The sequence below is a fragment of the Miscanthus floridulus genome, chromosome 2, assembly GCF_019320115.1.
Source record: "Miscanthus floridulus cultivar M001 chromosome 2, ASM1932011v1, whole genome shotgun sequence".
NCBI lineage: Eukaryota > Viridiplantae > Streptophyta > Magnoliopsida > Poales > Poaceae > Miscanthus > Miscanthus floridulus.
The window spans coordinates 13278862-13301072 of NC_089581.1; the positions used below are offsets into that span (position 1 = coordinate 13278862).

At 44.3% G+C, this 22211-nt stretch overlaps 2 protein-coding genes across 2 annotated transcripts; both read right to left on the minus strand.

Annotated features, from left to right (window-relative positions):
- Positions 1–1393: 1393 nt before the first annotated feature.
- LOC136537972 (transcription factor HHO3-like) lies at positions 1394–3565 on the minus strand. Its single transcript, XM_066529951.1, has 5 exons — positions 3098–3565; positions 2843–2973; positions 2328–2691; positions 2171–2247; positions 1394–2059 (listed from the first exon to the last, which is right to left on the minus strand). The coding sequence occupies exons 1-5, from the start codon at positions 3504–3506 to the stop codon at positions 1820–1822; spliced, it is 1221 nt and encodes a 406-aa protein (XP_066386048.1). The 5' UTR covers positions 3507–3565; the 3' UTR covers positions 1394–1819.
- A 10517-nt stretch (positions 3566–14082) lies between these two features.
- LOC136517371 (upstream activation factor subunit spp27-like) lies at positions 14083–21176 on the minus strand. Its single transcript, XM_066510925.1, has 6 exons — positions 20722–21176; positions 18640–18742; positions 18349–18520; positions 17825–17887; positions 17584–17747; positions 14083–14763 (listed from the first exon to the last, which is right to left on the minus strand). Exons 1-6 carry the CDS (start codon positions 21087–21089, stop codon positions 14641–14643), a joined length of 993 nt encoding a protein of 330 aa, XP_066367022.1. The 5' UTR covers positions 21090–21176; the 3' UTR covers positions 14083–14640.
- Positions 21177–22211: the final 1035 nt, after the last annotated feature.

Sequence of the window (22211 nt, forward strand, 5' to 3'; positions counted from 1 at the left end):
TTATTTTGTGGACTAACCCAACTGAGACACCAAAAAATCACAGTCGCTAGGGCTCGATCCCTGGTCGGCGTCAACCACCGGACCTTGCCACCCGAGCTACGCTCGGTTCTCAGCTCCCGACTGCTTGATGCGTTGATTGGGCGATCGTTAGCTGTCTCTCGCGCTGCAGACCGCAGGCTGCAGCCAGCAACAACAAAAGACCAGAACGCGTACTACCGAATGTCCAGTCGCCCGCATCGAGCGGCCGCGCCGGCGGCCATGCGTTTTGCTGTCAGAAAATAGCTGACCAATCACCAATGGCAACTAAGGCTCTCTTTGTCTCCAAATAAGTCATCTATTTATAAGTTAAAAAATAAAATAAGTGACTGATTTTGTCAAACACCACCAACTTATAAGTCACTCCTGCTTATAAGAAATAAGCTGGTTCACTCCTACTTAAAAATTATAAGCCACCCTTTTTCACATGGGCCCACACCTTTTACTTAATAGGCATGAGCTTATAAGTTATTTATAATCAAACAAATATGACTTATAAATCATTAATTTTTAGTCATCTGACTTAATAAGTCACCTGACTTATAGAAACCAAAGACCCAACCCACGCGCCGAATTAACTAGCTTATCGTCGAGGGTAGTACAGGCGCACAGCACAGCACCCCCATCTGGCCGCGGAGGTAATGGACGGACGCGCGCGGCAGATGCTGCAAGCAACCGCAAGAATATTCGCACGCTGAAAGCGCCTTGCGAACCAAGCGATGCTGAGCCGATCGGAATCGGAATAATCCCTCCCTCTTCCCTGTGATATTCTATTTTTTTATTTATTATCTTTTCTTTTTTCTCGTTCGTTCACTCATGTGCCCGTTGATGCGGTCGAACGCCAGAAAATTGTTCAAAGCCAGCCGTCAACGTGCGTGCTTCTGATTTCTGAATGCGTGCCGGATAAGCATGGACGGACAGAGATAGAGTTGTTAACCATTGTTGACTCCAAACTTCTGCAAGATGGCATGTATCCGACTTGACGTGAAAGGCCCAAGCAAACATGCAACAAACCAGGCTACGACAAGCGGTTCTGCCTCAACGAAGAAACGCGCAGTAGTTCAGAAAACATGCATGTTGGTCAAAGAGATTAGCATGCTGGTTAGTACAAATATTAGCAGTAGTTTTTTCTAGTTAGCTGGATCATGGCCCTTGATCTACTGCGGTATATGGTTTCGTCAGGGAGTTCTGATCTCTGTTGCAAACCTGCTAGAGATTCGCTGAACCAAATGAAATGAAGTTCAATCTTCATGGGCACTGAAAACGACCTTATTTATTTCATTCAACAAAACTGCAACCATTCATAATTCAATCCATAATAACATGTAATTACTGCTTGATTGAAAGACAACACGCAGGCAACGAATATTGTATGTATATATAATAATAGTAATAATATGTGATTCTCAGGGCGAAAAATTTGGGATCTGCCCGGAAATTAAAAGTCAGGAAGCCTCAAGAAAACCGCTATCAGCTTTCCATGTACGTACACATGACACAGCAACCCAACTCATGGTCAGTTCATCTCTTGGGCGCACGCACACGGCACCGCCCAATCTCCCTGTATGCATGGCCTGGCTGCACTACAACCTCTCTTCCAGACTGATGAATCTGTTATTGCCACTGACACCGATGCGCAAGCAAAAGCCGCAACGCTATCTCTACACTCTCATCCGACGATCTTCCGCAAATTAAACGCAGCCTTACACGCATTTCTGGCTGTTGCCAAGTTCGCCTGGCTGATAAGCATCACCGAAAGTACCGTTGGCTGAAAAAGTACGACTTATAAGCCAAGCGAACCGTGCGTGTAGCCTTCGGACTTGTCGTCTTCGTCGCTGCTGATGCTGTCGCCGCCACCGACGGTGGCCGCAGAGATGGCCACGCCTGATCCGGAGAACTGAAGCGGACCCTGGGGAGACCCGGAGCTGCTTTGCTCCTGAGGAGCCCAGAGGCCACCCACCAGCATGATCGGCTGGCTCACCGGAGCCGCACCGGGGGATCTTCTGTTGTGCAGCCGGTACTTCTGAATACGAACATGACACGATCGAATCAGTTTCCAAACAAGACACTATATCGCCAGAAATAGGCACTGCTAAGAAGAAATAATGCCTGGACAAAGCGGATCATTGCTCACCTGGAGATGGCTTTTCACTTCATCATTTGTAAGCCCGTCCACTTGCATCACCTCCCTGATCTGTTTCGGAGTAGCAACTGCAATTACATGGAATTTGTTAACACTTTCCCTAACAGCTGGTACAAATTATAAAACGACCGGTCATGTGTATATGTACCTTGAGGGCCGCCGAGTTGATGCAAAACGGCGACGAACTGCCGGTGAAGCTCCGGCGACCAGCACCGCCTCGCCTTCCTGCTGGCCTGCTGCTGAGCCTGAGAGTGCAAGTTGACCCCAGAGCCAGACGGTGGCATGGTGGCACAGAATCTGCCGCTGGTGTTGTCGCTGGCAGACACGGGAGAAATCGGCGCCTTAGTTGCCGGCGACACCAACGACAGACCAGTGCCGGCAGAGCTGTCTTCTCTCCTGAAGAACGGAGGCGGCAGGGGAGGCACCGCCGCAACGGCCCTTATCGGCATGGGTGCGCCACCGAGCAACTTGGGCTCCGGCGAGGTGATTTCACTCCGTAGCTCTTTGTCAGACTGTAAGCACAAATAACAAGTCTTATTCATTAAGTCTGAAAAAATATTGATCGTGAGGACACCAAAGCTCGAAATCATCACGGATAAAAACTAAAACTACGACAGAAATCTGATGAAAACAAGCATGGCGTAGCAGAGTTGCATGCTCTACCTCGTCGGATTTGGCGTCGCTGTCCACCCATAACTGAGCAGTGCTCATCCATTTCCGCTTGTCGCCGTCGTCCGCCTTCGCCTCCGCGTCTCCGCCTCTCTTGGCGGCCTCCTCCTTCAACTCGTCGATAACTGCAGGCCAGGGGACACGCACCACCGCGTCAGCGAACCGGGGCGGAGAGAAGAAACAGAACAAGAGACCACGACGCGTAAACTGTACGAGACGAGGAGAGCGAGAGAGGCCTCTAGTTCTCACCGTCGGCGAGGAGGCGCGCGCAGAGCGGGAGCTCGCGCCTGAACACCTCGATCTTCTTGCGCTCCTCCTCGAGGCTCCTGATGCAGGACTCGATCCCCGCCGGCGCACCCTTGGCCGCGGCCGCCGCCATCCCTCCGGCGCTCCGCGCGGCGAACAGCCTGAGGTCCAGCCCCAGATCCAGGCCCATCCCGATCTCCCCGACGTCCAGCCCCATGCAGCACGCGAACGAGACGAGAAACAACGGACGAGGGCGAGCACCACCACGAGGAATCTTTCTGCGCAGAAGAATCGGCGACCGGAAGCCGAGACGAAGAAACAGCGAGAGAGCAGAAGAGGCGGAGGCGGTGGGTGGGGGTGGGTGACTGCGTGCGAGGGGATCTGGATTCCGGAGGTGCGCCCGCCCTGGCATATATAGACAGGCGGCGGCGAGCGGGGCGAATGGAATCTGCGAGCTGGACCGCAGGATGGGCAGAGAGAGAGACACCACGCCCCACAACCCCAATCCGGCAACCACGCGGCGCGTGGGGTGGGTGGGCGCGCTGCGTTGCCGATTCCTCACGTCGCGTCCAGCGCGAGAAGCTCGCGGCCGGACGTCTCTCACAACACTCCTCGGTGAATCAGGGATCCCTCGATCGGTGCGGCGCGGCCTCGAGTTACCGCTCCCGACACGGCCCCCGCGCTTCCCCGATTTCGCACCCTAGCCCGTCTGCGTGTGCGTGTTTTTGCGCCTACACCCCTCGCGTCCCTCCGAGGATTACGGTGGGGTCCCTTCCGTTTTTGCTTTAGCTTACGTTCCGTGCAAGTAACATGCGTGTTCAAGCGTATCGGGCGCCTTGACAGCTTTGCGTGCGTGCCCAGGTGAGATCCTGCCTGGCTGGGCTGGATGACGATGCCTTTTTCTAGACGTGAATCGTCCGTGATGATTCTTCTCGTCTCCTTGTCCCCCCGTCCACCCCTGGTCTCACGGTCACGGCAGGGGCGGGCCAAGGAGGCCCATCGGTTTCGGGCGCCGCCGTGGCGGATTGGCGTTTCGGAACGTCTGGAGGGCGTGGGGCGAGATGGATCATGGATGGGATCCCTTGTACGGTAGCACGAGCAACGCTACAAAGTACGGTGGTCCTACTCCCGCCGTTTGTTTTCTCTGGTTGTCCTCGCGCTCGCGCACTCGCACGATGGAAGCCCAAGTCGGTGATACAAAAGGCCGTACGTTCAGGATGGTTCCTTCCCTGGCTCTATATGGAGATCTTTTCCCTGGGAATCTGGGGAAAAGGTTAACTTCTTCGACACAGTGGGCCCGTTCGCGTGCCGTTAAGCCCGATTTGATTCGCTTCTTTTTTTCATTCGAAACAGTGTTTTTTTCTCACAAATTCCTCCAGAATTCCTTCAAACCATCCAAATTCTTCCAGAACCATACCATCCGAACGGGGCCAGTTGTTTTATTTGGTACGACTCGAGTAGCAAAGTGGCGTGTCAATTTTTTTTTTAAAAAAAAACACGGTGCATATCTCACTCTAGCCAGGGGAAAATGTATCTTGAGATCATCTAAAGTTGGTGCACCAATGGCTAAGGCACAACACTCTGCTAGTGTCATAGTCGCCGGACCGCCAACCGCCAACGTTGCCCTCCATCTCAAATCAAAGTTATCTCCACACTCGTCAAATATCGGGAATTCCCATTGCTAAACTACTTCATCAATATACACTTATTTTTGCAAACAAAAAGTACTAGTACTAGTAGGCAAGAGCGCCACATCTCATGCATTTGGCCCGTCTAGATCCTTGATTAAAATCCACTTCAATAATCATAATTAAGGCACAAATCAATTGAGTTAACATGACAATCTGCATAATCTATTTATATATTTTTGCTGGCCACATGGGGAAGATATTTATGTACCGCATTGCTGCTACACTCCAGCGAGTCAAAGAGCATGGTATAAGTTGCATAGAGCATGAGAAGATCGATGGAATCAATTTCTATATCTCACCTCATAAATTTAAGACATGCTTATATCTAAATTTTGGAAAAGATGTGGAATGTCAAATTTCAAGCCAAATTGGCCCCGTTCGCTGGTCTGAAACTTGGCTGAAACTGGCTGAAAAACACTGTTCCGGCTGAATTGTTGTGAGAGGAAAAAACTGTTCCGGCTGAAAAAAAAAGTCGAACAAGCCGAATATGGGGTAAGCCGAACAAGGCCAGTATAGTGCTTAAAGTGGATTATTCTAATTTCTTTAGAATAAAAAGATCTAAACAGGCCCTTATAGTTAAAACACATATCTAAGAAAAATAAAACATTGATGTCTACAGGACCAACTTACTCCCTCATTCTCACTTCCCGATAAATCAAACATTTTTAATTTTGTCCAAATATATATAAGAAAATATTAATATGTATGATACATAATTAGTATCGATCGTTCAATTTATTTTTATAATAAACTTATTTGGAGATACAAATGTTATTAATATTTTCTACAAATATAGTTAAATTTGACCTGTACAAATCTTATAGCATAGTGTCATCTTTTATGGGACGAAGAGAGCATGCATGACGCCTTTTCTTAGACGTGACTTGCCGCCATTCGGTTGAGGATAAGAAGTTATTAAGGAGGTGCTTGCGCTTGGCTAGAGAAACGTTATCACCGAGGTAATAAGGGTCAACTAACAGCTATAAAAAAAGAGCCAATTATTATAGACAAACAAAAATACTTCTATGTGCGAGCGTGTCTAAAACTTCAAATAGGTTGTTTTTTTAGGGAGGAACATGCCGTCTACTCAAGTTTAAATTCTAGATTTATCACCGATATTTGTATTTTGTTCAATTGTTCGAGTATAAGCATATCGGTGATCTGATCAGTCTCAGAGATTTTTCTGTAGATGAAACATGCACGTACTATGTGAGTATATATATATATACACTCCCTGCTAAGTGCCTTGTATATTACACAGCCTGTTCGTTTCGTCGTAAACGATCGTAGATTATTTACTGCTGACTGATTTGGTGTGAAAAAAAATATTGTTTCAGCTTATAATCTACGATCGTATATTTACTACTGACTGGTTTAGTGTGAAAAAAAACATTATTCCAATTTATAATCTATGATCGTATACGAGCAACCGAACATGCTAAACGATGTAAACCAATCATCGATAGCAGCAGCAGTACAGGGTAAAAACGCCCCGCCCAGCAGAAATGATCCACCCATGACCGGCAGACGTGCGCAACCGGCCAACCCACGCGACACGGCACGGCCGACGTGATTTCCCTTTCTCGGCGATGAGAGGGTGAGGTCGCGCCTCGCGAGTGGACGCATCTGGAGTGGATATGGATATGGATTGGGCAGGGAGATACGAGTAGTACTCTGGCCGTCTGGGCAGCGGAACAACGGGGACCGTCCGCTGCCGCGGGGCCGGCCGCCGGGCCCGCGCCCACGCGCGACGCTGTCGGGGCGCTCGGACGTGCGCGGTGACGCGGCTCACACTCACCCGACCCAAGTGGGAAGTGGGAAGTGGGAAGTGGGAAGCGCCTCGCTCGCGCGCGCGGGATCGGCCCGCCGCATCTGATGGCTAGCGTACGGTCTCCGCCCGCCCGCCGAGTCCCCGCGCGACACGTTACGTACGCACTCCGCCGCAGTCGCACCTTATCTCTCTCCGCCCGTTTCTTCTTCGGATTTTGGAAAATTTGTATCCCTCCGTTTCGGTCTCAGCTCACATGATGCCTGATGGTTCACGTACGGTTGGCTCGTTTCTGCGTCGATCTTTTTGGGAGAGGGATGGGCTAATTTGCGCCCTGTGTTTAATGGATGCCTTGCTTTTCCACTACCACGTATCTTCCAGCTAAACTCTTTTTTTTGTCCACTGGGCTTCACTGTTTGAGACAGGGAATCTCAACCCAACCAGGCCATTATTTCAGGGACGTATATATTCCACTAAACGCAAAGACGAACCCCTTCGTTAGAATTCCTGAAGAATATTCAGAGGATAACGACAACATTTCCATAGCTACGTGGAATTACGAGCTAGGCAATCGGGGTGTGTTTGCTTCGCGGTCTCTCGGGCGAGCTCCCGGCCAGGCAATGATCCTGCCCAGGCGCCCGAAATCAGATGCCTAGGAGCCATGCTCGCGCTAGGCAACTTTGTCTGGATGCAAAGCCAAAAAAAAAAACTCTTAGGCTCTACTATGACTCTACTATCGTTTATTAGGATATGTTTAGTTGGTGGTCTAGCTAACTTGTCTGGGTTAGGTGACTATTAAAAATGAGTTTTACTGCGGTAGTCCTAAATACTAGCTATGAGCTGTTCATTTGTTTCGATGGTACGATTACGATCAACTATTACATCCTAAGAGGTAATAGATAAAATATACATTTTTTTATAAAATAAGATAAATAAGTAAAGTTTTAATGTAAAAATCTTTCTCCTAGGAGATTCAGCAATATTTGTTTTTTTCTTTTCCCACATTAATAAAGTAATTAATAAATTTGCAAATCTAAAAAAGTGAAGGGCTCAAATATATTTGAGGTATTACCTCCTATGGCCCGTTCGCTTGTCTGAATTCTGGAGGAATCTGGATGGTTTGGAGGAATGCTGGATGAATTTGTGAGAGAAAAACACTGTTCCGGATGAAAAAATAAGCGGATCAAGCCGGGTTTAAGGACACGCTAACGGGGCCAAGTAAAGAGGGTACCATAACATTGCCCATTAATAGAATCCTGATTGCTACTTAGGCCAGACAGGTCAGACAGCTATCACAGGATCCAATCCAATGAGACCTATGTCACTTCCTTACTTGTCCCACTGTGTGGTACACCCATGACCGGAGAGAGAGAGAGCTATGATTCATGTTAGACTTGGAGAGTTACGGTGAGAATTTGTTATGATCCCCACCATTAGTTTAATGTATGTTTCCATCTTTCCTCTCAAAAAAAAAGTATGTTTCCATCTTTGCAAATAGAAATCAAGCAAGTGAACCGATCCTTTGGTTAGGTCTACTGTTCACCTAAACTGTTAAAAACAATGTTTAAATGGTAAACGAAGGTTGTCCGTGTCGTTTAGTTCCTAATAGTTGGACCGTTCAAATCCGCTTAAACTGGTAACAATAATCTAAATAGTCCAAACATAATGGAGTTAAACATGATTAAATAGGTTAAACAATCTTTTAATTCATCATTTAGTCTACAAGAGAATTACAACCACCACATTGGCGCCTATATAATTAACATCGTAAATATATGAAGTGGAGTGAGATTTAGTTTTCTTCCCCAAAATATTATTTGCTAGAATACTTATTTTTTACATGCATAAATATGTAGTACTTTCTAGCATAATTTTTTGTAATATAGATTGACGTAGTAGATTCATCATAAAATAATACTTAAATAATACCTTTTTTTTTTGCAAAGTTTCACCTTATAAACCGTTTGATGTCCCAAACGGCCAAACGACTTATATCTGTGACTGAAGGAGGAAATGCCAATCTTACGTACTTTTTCACTAAGAGGCACTAATCAAAGCCATTTAGAGACCTTTAGTACCGAAAATGCCATATATCCACAACGCAGAAAGTATATATGGTTGGGCAACTGATAATCGCATCTCGATCCACTCCACTGTGTAGCTAATCTTCTAGCACTTTACCAATGCAAGAAGACAGAATCATGTGCTGGCAAAGGATAGAAAAGTCCATGTCACTCTTTGAGACCTCGAGAGAAGATGGAAACAGACACAAGAATCCATTGTACCTGCCCTCTCTTATCCAAACCGTAGAATGTGGACAGTGGATTGCTTGTTATCTCCAACCCGGTTGAAAGTTACGGTGTGTCTCGTCTGAGTTGTGTGGCTACTTGAAAGCATTCGTGAACATTAGCGTGCAAAGTGGCTGTTCCTAGCCCCGTGTCAATCATTCATTTTGTAGTCACAGTCCTTGTAAACCACCCTGCTTCTGTACCAAAACCTGCTGAACTTCTGGTGTTTATGAGCTTGCAAGAACTGTGCATGAATGAAAATGGTGGGGATCCTCCCCCCCTAGTCCTAAAAAAACATTTTTTTTGACATTTTTACACACCACTGTTATGCTCTAGAATAGGAATATCAATAGTATGTTTGTACCTAAAGGCCCCGTTCGCTTCGCTGAAAAAACAAGCCGAAACACAGTTCCGATTGATTTGTTGTGAGAGAAAAATACTGTTCCGGCTGAAAAAGAAGGATTATAAGGGAAGCGAACATGGCCAAATAGTTTACGTGACCTATATATTATTAATATATTACTAGCTAGGTAGAGTTCTTAAACTCATCGAGTCTATAAGGCTGCGTTTCGATTACCCTGGATTTGAACCAGAAATTATTCTAGCTTTTTAAAACTATACAAATTAGTGAACCATTTTCAACTGGAATCATTCTAGGGACTCAATCCAGAGCAGCCGAACGAGCCCTAAATATACTAGGGCATGCTTCGGACATGAAAGTTTCACATGATGAAGCCTAGAATGATTGTTCGAAGCATGCCCTAAATTACAGAATATATGTATTTTCTTCCTGCACTATGGATGGGGCTTAGCTACTAGCTTCTTTTTTTGGTGTGCCATAGATAGGCAACTCAACAGCTGCAAATTTTCAATTAAGGATTGTTCTTAGATACCACACGACGACAGTTTCATGCTTGTATAAAACTTGATCCAGAAGCTGGTCACCAAAGAGAAAGAGATGCCCCCACTGAAAACAACTTTTCGTCAAGAACTGATTTCCAGTGCCCGCCTCCAACCATACGAAACGAGAATCCAGGAGAACCTATCTGCCCTCATCTTGACAACGCTGGGCAGGGTTCCGAAGCAAAGCAAAAGGCGCGCACTTTGGACGAGCAGGCTGAGGAATCTCTCTCTTTTAGCCACCACGCACTGATGATGCACCTAAAAGGAGGAAAGGCAGATGATACGACAAAGGGATGCCCCCCAGAAATGCAGAATGTGGACTGCTCTGGACTCTGGCCAAATTTTAAAGAATAGCATTATCATCAGTGCTGAATTGGATTCCTTGATTGGTTAAAATGTCTCTCCAATTGCATGAGAATGGCATTGTTTCGTGCCTTTTCTGTGATTGCTACCCGGCTAGTGGCTAGGCTACCTCGTCCTTTCCCTGCTGGTTGCGCAGAGGCTTTTTATCCCTAGGAGGAGGTCAAATTTTTCGGTCTCTCCGCTTTCAGGCAGTTTTTTCCTACTACAAATTGGCTTTTTATCCGTGTATGTTTGAGAACTAGTGCCAACTGCCAACGTTAACAAGTGGTAGTAGTAGAGATCTACCGATCTAGATCCCTGCGGTTCCCTGTGCCGACCTGAGATGACAGATGAGCAAGGGGCTAGGGGATTTGGTCAGAGACACACACACACACAAAAAAAAACACCACGCTCAGACATTTCATAACCTTGTAAGGCCATAAGTCAGGTGACTTATTAAGTCAGCTAACTGAAAACTAGTGACTTATAAGTCATGCCTGTTTAGTTATAGATGACTTATAAGTTTATTAAAGGTGTGGGCCCCACGCGGAAAAGGGTGACTTATAAGTTTTAAGCAGGGGTGAACCAACTTAAAACTTATAAGTAGGGATGACTTATAAGTTGGTGGTGTTTGACAAAATAAATTATTTATTTCACTTTTTAACTTATAAGTAGGTGACTTATTTGGAACCAAACATGCCCTAATTTACTCCCTGACTACCTGTGATAAGCAGCAAAATTCTTGTGACATCATAGGTGAAACGTATTGCTTATTATCCGATCCTTACTAGAGAGCCAATAGTTTGAGCTTAACAATTTTAGTACAAGTACACAACTAATGAACTACAATGCAAACATTATAGTTTCCAGCATTACTGCTCTAGCAAAAATATACACACTACATAATAATAAAGACATCATAAGTTTCAGAAAAAAAAATAGGTGCATAAATAGAAAACGGGAGGGGGACAAAGAAGAGTTTGTCTACTGCACAACCATGTGTTTTATACAATTCCAACACATGAATTTTTTTGCACAATAAGATTAAGATTCAACAGCCTCCATCCTTCTTCTACCTCTAGCCTTCTTCTATCTCCAGACAATTACAAGATCACAGATCCATATATCACAAATTACATATCACAGAAAACAATTTTTTTTATGGAAGGACAAAATTCAGAGGGTTGGTTCCTGCTGGTGTCACGTCGTGGGTCGTGTCGCGTCATGGCCGGTGCTGCGCACGCTGCTGTGCACCGGTGGTGTCGCGTCATGGGTCGCGTCGCGTCATGGCCAGTGCTGCGCTCCGCTGCTGGTGCGCTGCTGGCATGAGGGACGCAGATCCGATGGACGCAAATAAACACCCATGGATTAAAATTCATATATTTTTTTTTACTAAAACATATATATGTTGTATAACATTTCTGTTCTCTAATAGAGAAGTTCTCTCGGAGAATCGGAAATGTAGACCATTGATTTGATCTCTCTGTTCCTTTTACCAGTCCAATGCAAGTTTAGAAAGAAAAAAATGACACTAGCTATACCGTGTCAACGAGGCTGGAGTGGCTGGAGTAGCATGGATCCATACGCCGTGTGGAAATTTGTCACCCCAATTCAGATAGGGTCCAGCTTCCTGAAGTCAAGAACTGATGATGGAGGTTGCAAAGGACAAATCGCATTCTTGGCCGTACCTAAACGGGGGCTAACCTATGGCCCTTCCTAATCCTCCTCTCTTCCTCTACGTGTCCGAGAGAGAGCTGCGTGGACGCATTTCTCAAACCATATTTTTAGTACCACTACTACTCGCTGCGTTTGGTCAGGCCAGCGTGATTGGGCTCGGCGGATGCAGAAAGTGTCTGACGTGGAGGCTGGAGCAGCAAAGTTTCCAACGTGCCGTTCTTTGGCATAGCAACTGGCGTTTATATTATCACAGGCATTCAGAATCTTGTGAACATATCCGCAAGATTCGCCAGCTAATCACAATGGAGGGTGGCAAGACCTGATAACATATAGAAAGTCCGGTCCTTTGACGCAGTAGGAGCGGTGTGTCTACACATTGTTTATTGATCTTTGTTCATGTCTTAGTATACAAAACACAAGAAATAGGAGCGTAGTAGTTGAAATCTCATGGCTATGAAAAGGCGTACGTAGATGTTGCTATTACAACAACAAAAAAATGCATTTTTCCCCTTTTGACCCGACCTAGCTCTACACTGACTAGCTTCTGAATGTCACATGTATGTATTATTACACCATTTCCCAATCACTGAGTGAGCATAAAAGAAAAGGCTGGCCTCTGATATTTCTTCACATGGAGAACAGAGGAAGGAAGCAAGTGCAGAGTACAGATCCTGTAGACCTGTACTGCAATTGGATGAGGACCGATAGAAGTGGCGATAAAAAGGGCTGCTTGGCCAGTTGCCAATTTCCAGCCATCTAACTCATTTCGTCTTCTTCTTCTTTTTTTCAAAATGAAAGTGTTTGACTTTTGCCATCGAAGCAAGAGGGCCGGGGGAACGCCATCAAGTCTCCACGGGGCGCACCAGCACCAGCAGTCCAGCACCAGGCCACCAGCACATCGACCTGCGCTTGTTGGCTTTGACCTCTCCTCCTTCCTGCCTGTGCCTGGTCCCCCGATATTTTTGACCCTCTCTTTTGCCCCACTATTCTAGTTGGTGCAGAGTCACCTTGTGAAGACTGAACAAAAGGCATGTAAACCCACTGGCTGGTGCTTGTGTCACTCGAAGACTCACAATTGCGCGTCACCATATATAAATTCTTCTTTGGAACGCTCGAATTTCACGACGTCGAAAGATCAGGCGATCCAACAGTACTCGACACTTTCTGAAATCATGGATTTCTGCTACAGAAAATTTCAGCTTTGTAGTCTTCTCAGAATCGGAGTAATATCATCGAACAATTTTGAGACTACTCTGGTCAGTCCAGTGGAGCAGATAGCTGAGACTCGAGAATCTGAAACATTTTTTAGGCCGTCGTCGCGTGAATTTTACCGGAAGCAGACGATGTGAGCCAATCCGGAGGCCATCTGGGCGACAGGGACGGGTGCACGGGCCACACGGCACTCAGCACCAATCCCTTCGCCGATCTCTCCCCAGATCTTTCTTTCCTTCTTTTTTGCCATGTTCGCTTAATTTATAAGTCATACTTTTTCGACCAACGAACGGTATTTTTCTCTCACGACAAATCAGTTAACAGTACTTTCAGTCATGGCTTATCAGCCAAACCAACAATGCACGTTGCCTTACGCCCTGACGCCCGGCTCGGTTGGTTAGAATCTTGCCCAATCTTTAGCGATGGACACCGACGCGACGCCACGCCACGCGCGCTAGAATCCCGTGCAGCTCGACGGGGACGTCTTTGTGCTCTGCTCTGCTGCCTCTATTCCTCGCGTCTCTCGGTCTCAGGGGCCATCAGCTTTCACATGAGAACCAGAAAATTGGGTCATCAGCTTCACTCAAATCGCCAGCAAACATGAGGATAAGAAACCTACCGTTCATGTTAGCATCACATCGAGACTTTTGGCAGTTTATGTCAGCTTCGCAGCAATTTATTAAGAAATCCGACCAAGACAATAAATAAAATATAAATGAATCAAGAAGAATTGGAGATTCGATTGCACAAGGGCATGAGGAGGACGCTCGAGTTCGGTCCAGAGTCTATCCAAGAGTCCAGTGACCCCACCTCAAATGGACGGATCCCGGCAACCGCCACCTGACTACGACAATGACAGGAGACCACGCCGCACAACCAAACAGCTAAAACAGAAGAGACTCCGACCTTACAGATTCACATTCTGCCCGTGCAGTGTGTACCCCTCGGAACCGAAAAATCCCGGAATCTGACCACAATCGAACGAAGAAACTGAACTACCCGGTAGATGGTGTCAGTAGGTGAAAACGGTGCAAATAGCGTTACAGAAACGTTGCAACGTTGACCCACTTTGACATGCCATCCACATGACAAAAACAGCTGCAGTTTAGGTGACCCATACAAAATAACCTGATGTCCTCTAAACAAATGGAGGAGCAAAGCAACCAGTACCAAGTCAGTGGGAAGAAACAGAAAAAAGTGGTTGCACTACTGCTACAAACTTCATCCATATCAGAAGCTAAAAGGATGAAAGATTCACTGAAAAGTGGAAAACCCTGAAATCCTAAGAGACAAGCGCTAGTGCTCTTCTTTGCCTTTACGGCTCCATGACCACTAGTGGGTCATTTGAGGAGACCAAACAATATCATCCCCAACCCTGAGCATAAACATGGTGGCCCATAAACTCAGAAAGAACGCACTTGAAGCCACACAGATAATTTTATGTCCCTACATTTTCAGAGAGCGCAGAGCGGTTAGTAAACAGTTGATAACTTCATTAGACATTGAGGAACCTACTTTACTGGTAATGTTCGTAAAGTGCCATCGACTCCCACAAGTTAAAAATTTCACACCACTCACACAGCTCCTAACTGTTCCATGATTACACATTCTGCAAAACAAAATCACCCAGCCTTTTGGGTTTTAGAAGATCTGGATGGCAGGTTGCTACTTCGTCTTGGTAAAATGAGGGGCAAGCAGCTTCGAAACAGTAAAGCCGGTGAACGTTTCAACTCCTAATAGGTCCTTCAGTTTCTCATCGCAGATTATTTTCCTCCGATCAGATGGATCCTACCACCATAGAAAGGAGGAAAGCAATTAAAAACAGGATTGATATTATTCAAAGGAATAAGCACAAGACATAGGAAACATAATGATAGGATTAGTTCAGTCTTCCTTACTACTATTTCCATAGGATCAATCTCAATGACTACGAACTCCAAATAATTCTGGGGCACGTGCAAATACATGAACAAATGGTGAGCTAAACAAACAGAGAAACAGATAAACTCCAGGGCCAGATTTGTTCAACTCAATCAGTGCCTTGATTTTCCAGCCCAGATTTATTCGATTTGAAATGTTTAGTAAAAGACTTTTCCCCAGGGCTTTGTTAATTGGAATGCAAAGAAGAATGCAGCTCAGCAGCATCAGTGCATCACTGAGATTGAAATTTAGGAAAACAACATTGAAAATTGGTTGGACTGGAAACTAGCATCCAAAAGACGGAAAATACAAATAATATAAAATATTCGCCATCGAGACCACCTTTTTCTTTTTAACAGATCAACTAGTTAACAGTTTAACACAAGAATAGACATGACAAAATTGTCTGTGGTGCACTGCAAACAAAAAATTTCATCTTGAATTAGGCGTCTGAATAGTTGGAATGGATTAAGGTGAATGGACATGGAGCTCATCGCTTCATCAGGAGGAGATGCAAGTGTTGGTTTTATAATCCTTTATCATGATCGACAGATAGCTCTTTCAACCTGGTCAGTTAGTGAGTGTGCTTGTGCTGAAGAAGTAGAAGTTATAGCTTCTTAAGAAACACTGCAGCTTGCTGCGGAGTGGGTGTAGAAACTGACTAAACTTTAGTTGGATTGTGCAAGTGTGGTATCGACATATTGTTTGACATCGATGGAGAGTCAGATCACACTGGTGTGGCATTTTCAACAAATCACCTTCCAGAGAGATATTAAGGGAGTGCAATAGAGTAGCTCATGAATTAGTTCAATTAGCTAGATGAACGATGCATCGTGCAGTGTGGCGGCCATAAGCACCAGTCTGTATTACAAAGTTACTCGAAGCGAATGTAGTTTTCCTGAACTAATCAAGTAGTCCCTTTCCCACACACAAAAAAAGAATGAGTTAGAAGATAAAACAAAAATGGAGAAGTGCATATCCTACCAGCCTATATATAGGTTAAGGAGACAAGGGATGCAATCCTACCTTGTGGCTGACACCCTAATGACAATGCATCTGCAGAAACACCCCTGATATTATTTACGAGAACATCACCGATTGCAACATTACTTCCTAAGATTTGATCTTTGTGTTGCTACTGAGCTGATGTTCCTTGACTGTTGCAATATACTCCCTAAGTCCCTTGATAAATCAACTTCTAGAGTTGTCCTAAGTCAAACTTTCTTAAGTTTGACCAATTTTATACAAAAGAGTACTAACATCTATGACAGAAAAAGAAGTATAGTATGAAAATATATTTCATGTCATATCTAACTATACTAATTTTGTGTCATAAATATAAGTTTTTTTCTATAAATTCAGTCAAACGTAAAAATGTTTGACTTAGGACAACTACAGAAGTTGATTTATTCAAGGACGGAGGGAGTATATGGCAACAAATGCCTACATATTCAATCATGATGCATGCTAATTCTTGCAACAAACTTATAATGGCACACAAGGGTACTTGGGTTTGGCTATTCAGTGACTATTTGAGAAGACAAGTTCACAGCATATCTCTTATAATCCGTACTTTTCAACTTGTTTTTTCAGCCGGAACAGTGTTTTTCTCTCACAACAAATCAGCCAGAACAGTGTTTCGGCTTGTTTTTTTCAGCAAAGCGAACGGGGCCTAAAAAGGGTGAATTCCTCTACCTAGACCAATCATACATCAGTCTGCTGAGTTATGCGCCACTTATTTGAATGTCCAACAAGTGACACTAGGCATGAGGCTGCAGAAGAACCATAGAATGGTTAATGGTAAACTAACACTTGCAAATACAATTTGGTTGGGCTGTGGCCCATGAAAGCTCAAACCTACAAGGCTATAACGCCAGTACTGTAATAAGGGTTTTGAAAGTCTGTTTTCAATAATTTCCCAGACCTTTGCTGGGAGCCAGGAGACATCTCACTGCATTCTGTTCTCTTATTTTCTTTCACAACAGTTTTCAAGAAGTCCAACATAACATGTCAAAAGTGCCCTAGAATTTTCCATCCCTGCTACCCACAGGGATTTTTCCAGTTACTGACAGTAATGGGCTGGTTGCTGCTGCAATTTAGAACTCTGGCTATTGGCCATAGTGGATAGGCATACAGCCTATTTCTAGAAGGCGACTGAAATAAAAAAAAAGGGCCTGAAAGAAAATAGAACTCGAGTATTAGCTACTCTAGAGCATCTGCTGAGGTGGCTTCTACGCATTGCCTAGTGAATAATGAATAAGAATATAGTAGTAGATTATACAGTACTTGCAGATGATCTAGACCAGGGTAATAAACTATATACTAGGAAGTTGTTAGCCTTAGCCCTTAGCAGGGCAATATCATTCACTGCGTAACAATTTCATGAGTTCATATGCTCTATACTATTTCATGATAACAGTGGATCCAAAAGTTATAGTTTCTCTGCCCTCATATAGCTCGAATTCCAAATACAACCCCACATATAATAATTACATAATGCAAGAGTACAATAAAAAAACAGCATATCATATGGTATGCATATTCAATCATGAAAAGAAGCCTTAAGGTTCACAAAAAAGAGTCTCCAGCTTGAACAACTGAACCACTCTATCAATATGTATTGATAAGGCTAAGCATTTCACATTGATGGCAAAAACAGCAACACGGTATCCAGGGGAAGGAATTTACCTGTAGGTTGTTCTCTTTTATGTAGTCCCACATTTTCTTCACAACATCAGATCGTGATAACATGCTCTCACCAGTGCCGATAAATTTCACTAAATCATCCGAAAGTTGAAGGGGCACAAGAAGACCAGATCCAGCTCCTGAAGAGCCACCCTTTTGCTTCTTTCCTGCAAAGGATATTTCATCAACAGGCTGGTGAGAACAGAAACTCATGATTGTGTTAAGACACATATATATGTCTAACCTTCATTCCTGTCTCTCTTTTGTGGCTTCTCTTTGGGTGTTGATCTGTCAGGAGAGACAGGACCTGGCAAATCATAGTCAAATTAGTACTTTGGAGCTAGAACTGGTGAGTGTTAATAAAATAGAGATAGGTTAGCCAAAACAGTTGATAAAAATAATCTAATCATCATGGGGCATGGAACATGGAGCTCATTATTTTACTCTTGTGCAAACATGTTAAATGGCACTATGCTTAACTAAACCAATAAACAAAGCTGGGAAACAAACCAGGAAGAATTTAAGCTCACATGAAATGTTTTTTATAAGTGTCCACATAAAGAGTTTTTTAATGGCTCAATCAAGTTCAGATTTGCATTTTTCTTCCTAGATGTGAACATCTTTGTCGATAATACAGCCTTCCTTGTTCATTATTTTCCTTCTGGGACTTTTTCTATGTTCATTTCCTTTTTAACATTCCACAGCAACTCTACTAGCTCCAGACATGGAGACTGGTACACACATAATTAGTGTACAATGGATCAGTACCCTCAGAATTCAATGGCCAGATATGCTTGGTCAAAGCTTTATTCATTTGGAACATATCAATCGAATTGACATTGAAGATCTTCTTCAATCTCTCATCGGGCAAAATCTTCCTCCTATTGTTTTGGTCTTGCAGATTATTTTCTCGAATATATGCCCAAAGCTTCTTGACAACCTGAAAGCAAACAAGCACAGCAAGAAAGAAGTCAGTGATATTATCCTCTTCATGATTAATTGGTATCACTCATCCAATGCAAGATAGACATAGGACAGTAATCAGGTAACGGTGTTTACCTCTGTCCTGGCTAACTCAGAGGCGCCGACAAACTCTTGAAGTGCCGGGGAAAGACTGCATAATTTTGTAAAGCCACCACCCCTTTTCTTGCCATCATTACCCCTATTTAACACGATGTGATTATACAGAAAGAACCAGAATTACCAATAAGAAAAGTTGTGCACATGTGTAAAGTAAACCTGTTTAACAGTTTAAACTGTCAAGAAATATGACACAAATATGCATGCTGTCATGATAAGTTGGATTCTAATCTTATAAGCCATGTAAGACTAAAGTTCCAAAGTAACTATAAGCACAGGAATAATGGTAAACAAAGATTCAGGTGGGTAAAAACTGAGAACAAATATCTATAATAAACCCAACGCCAACGGTATTAGAACTACCAATGTCCCACATATTTAAGAAATACTCCATTGTGATCCTGAATCCTGAGTTATCAAAGAATATAGTGAAAAAAAGGAATGAAAAATGAGAATCGAATTAAAACTAACTAGTATGGATGATAGCCACTGATAGGCTATCCTGTTAATGAACTTTAAAGATACTAGTACCAGGAGTACGATATTCCATCGTAATCAAAATCGAAATAACAGTTCGTTGAGTTTGTGGAATTAACAAACACCAGTGCAACCTTTCAATGTACCATAGTAAAAAGGAACAGACATGAATACAACATTCCATAACTCATGTCATCTTTGAAGATATCCAAGGCTCCAAGCAAATCCAAATAGCTAAGTTTTCACACTTCATGTCATGTGTTGGGATTTATTTGTTGATGAGATAGCAAGAGATAGTTGTGGCAATATTCTGGGCATCTCCCTGAACCTTGTCAGCGCTGCTGAGGTGCTGGGATCAACTACTGCACCACCTAGGCAGGGCTGAGGAGGAGACTAAGATGATGAATTGAAGCTTGGTTGGCTTGCATAATGCCATTTAGGGATAAATTTCCAATCCGACTTGGGCTCCATAAAGAAATAACTTTCCAACACACCAGTGATAAGATATGGTTACCAATCTCAATCTAAAATTAGCTAACTTAACTCTGGACTGGTTTTCCGAAGATGCAGCGACTTTGTCAGACCTACTGTGCCTAGCAGAGGTTATGTACCCCACATGACATCTCCAGCCCTTATAAGGGAGAATATCCAGCGCACACAGAGTGTAGTGAGTCCGGCGCACACAAGAGTGCAGTGAGTCCCTTTAGGATGTAAATGAAACTACTCAGAGGGTACAAAAAGCAGGAGTGAAATAGTCACAGCATGTCTACTTTAGGGCTTGTTTGGCTGCACAACAATCCATCATAATCCACATGGGTTGGGCGATATTAGGGTGGAAAATTAGTTAATTTCTCACCCTAATGCCTCCCAACCCATGTAGATTGGGGTGGATTGATGTGCAGCCAAACAAGCCCTTACAAGGATATTATGCTTCATGAAGAAATTAGCAACATTCATGGAGTTTAGCACAAGAAATTCACCAAATGGGTTGGGAGATAGTTGTGGCAATATTCTAGCTTGCGTGAAACATAAAAATCTACGGAAGCCGGAAGGTGGGAGGTGCGAGAAACAAGACAGAAGAACACAAATTCACCAATCTCGCACAAGAACAATCATTTCTAGACCATCCTAATTAGGCTATGCAAGCCATAAACCACAAAATATGCAAGGACAGGTGCTTCTTTTGGCATTTCCATGACAAATCTGGAAGTAAGAAAAACTGAGTCACATAAAGCAGAAAACACCATAAATCAGCTGCTAGATTGCACTAAAGTCGCAAAAAATAAAATAACCAGCTTCATGCGGTAAACAAGCAATACCAAAGGCACGCGACATCTTACAATATCCGGGCCAAAAATCACACCACCGACGCTAAACAAACAACCATTTCCTACTGTGCAATCCAGAATCCTCCAGGAAGGAATGCCGAGCTGAACCCTCGAATCCCCATCACTATTCGCATCGACAATCACACCACAAACGCACGGTGCCATTCCCTCACGATTCGCCCAAACGACGCATCACAGAATCCTAAACGAAGCAGCAAATGCAAAGGGAGAGAGACGGAGAGCAAAAGCCCCTCACCGCTGCTTCTTCCGGGCGCCGCTGCTATCCCCATCCTCGTCTTCGTCCTCGTCCTCCTCTTCCTCATCCTCCCCCTCGCCCTCCTCCTCCACCCCCTCTCCCTCCTCCGCCTCCGCCTGCGGCTCCTCCTCCTTAGGCACCGGCGCCTCCTCGGGCTCCTCCTCCTTGGGCTCCTCCGGCTCGGCCTTGGCGGCGACCTCGGCGAGGAAGAGGTCGACCTGCTCCCGGATGAAGGCCTTCTTGTGGGAGAGGTCGGCGCCGAAGTCCTCCTCGAGGCGGCGGCGCAGGGCAGCGGTGGTCGTGGTGTTGAGGTCCGACGACCGCAGCACCTCCTGCAGCCGCTCCACCAGCTCCGAGTCCGACACCATCGCCGCCCGGTCGGTTTGGGAGTCTCTGGCTGGCTGGCGCACGGGTGCCGGGGTTTCGCCTGGTTTGGTTTGCGTGGGCTGAAATGCGGCGGCTTGCGGGCGTTGGGCCGCCCAAATACACCGTCACTCACGTCATGTGCCTCGAGTGAGAGGGGGGTCTGTTGCCTTCTCTCTCTCAATGTGTCGTAATTCGTAAATGCTGCGATCGTTGCTGTCTAGTAGCACGTGACCTATGGCTACTGTTATTTTCACGTCCCAAATTATAAGTCGTTTTGTCATTTCTAGATTCATAGCTTATACTGCGTATCTAGACATAATATAGGTGCGTAGCAAAAAGCTATGAAACTAGAAAACCCAAAACATCTCGTAATTTGGAATGGAAAAAGCATGTTTCATGAATAATTCACTTGATAGCAATATATTTACTTAGAATTTCAATATTGACAAGAATATATGGAATTGTTTCCATTACGTAACAACTCATTGGCTTTGTCCCTTCTAGTGAATTAGTTGCTATCCCTGTATTTTAAATTATAAGTTATTATGTTTTTCTAGATACATTGAAGGATAGGTCTAGAAATCATGTCATAGATTTAATGATGTAGTGCATCCCTTATTCTATCTTAACGATGTGGCAGCTGATGTAGTCCTATGTGATGTTTTTTTCTAGCTATGATTTGACAGGCATGGTTAAATCTTGATATATATTATTGCATACTTACCTAGCATTAAATGGTACTACCCCCTTCAATCAGGTAGTGAAAGAGTAAACCATTGCCTTGCAAGTGGGCTAATGACATTGTATCGTCATTAGATTTCAAAAATAATCCACTTGATTGCACTACATCCATTGTAAATTTGGGTGGCAAGGGTGCCTATGTTAAGATGAAACTTAATCTTCATGTCATGTACCAATCTTTAAGTAACTAGATGGGTTAAGGTATGCATCGCTTAAAACAACACGGTGAAAGCCCTAATTTGGTTTTGGATAATTGATAAAACCTATGGACTAATCCTTGAGCCAAGTGTGTAGACAAGAGAGGATGGTCCAAGTGGTAGAGCTAGATGATGGTCAAGGTGATGGTGATGACTAAAAGAGATAATCAAGTGCTCTAACTTAGA

Bases quoted from the DNA above. Each gene is read 5' to 3' on its own strand.
- LOC136537972 (XM_066529951.1), bottom strand. From the start codon at position 3,506: ATGCCAGGGCGGGCGCACCTCCGGAATCCAGATCCCCTCGCACGCAGT. The intron at 2,248-2,327 runs GTACATATACAC...ATGTAATTGCAG, and splicing joins TCAACTCGGCGGCCCTCAAG to TTGCTACTCCGAAACAGATC. The intron at 2,060-2,170 runs GTGAGCAATGAT...GTTCGTATTCAG, and splicing joins AAGTGAAAAGCCATCTCCAG to AAGTACCGGCTGCACAACAG.
- LOC136517371 (XM_066510925.1), bottom strand. From the start codon at position 21,089: ATGGTGTCGGACTCGGAGCTGGTGGAGCGGCTGCAGGAGGTGCTGCGG. The intron at 18,743-20,721 runs GTGAGGGGCTTT...CGTGTTAAATAG, and splicing joins GGCGCCCGGAAGAAGCAGCG to GGGTAATGATGGCAAGAAAA. The intron at 17,748-17,824 runs GTTAGACATATA...TATCCTTTGCAG, and splicing joins AAAGAGAGACAGGAATGAAG to GAAAGAAGCAAAAGGGTGGC.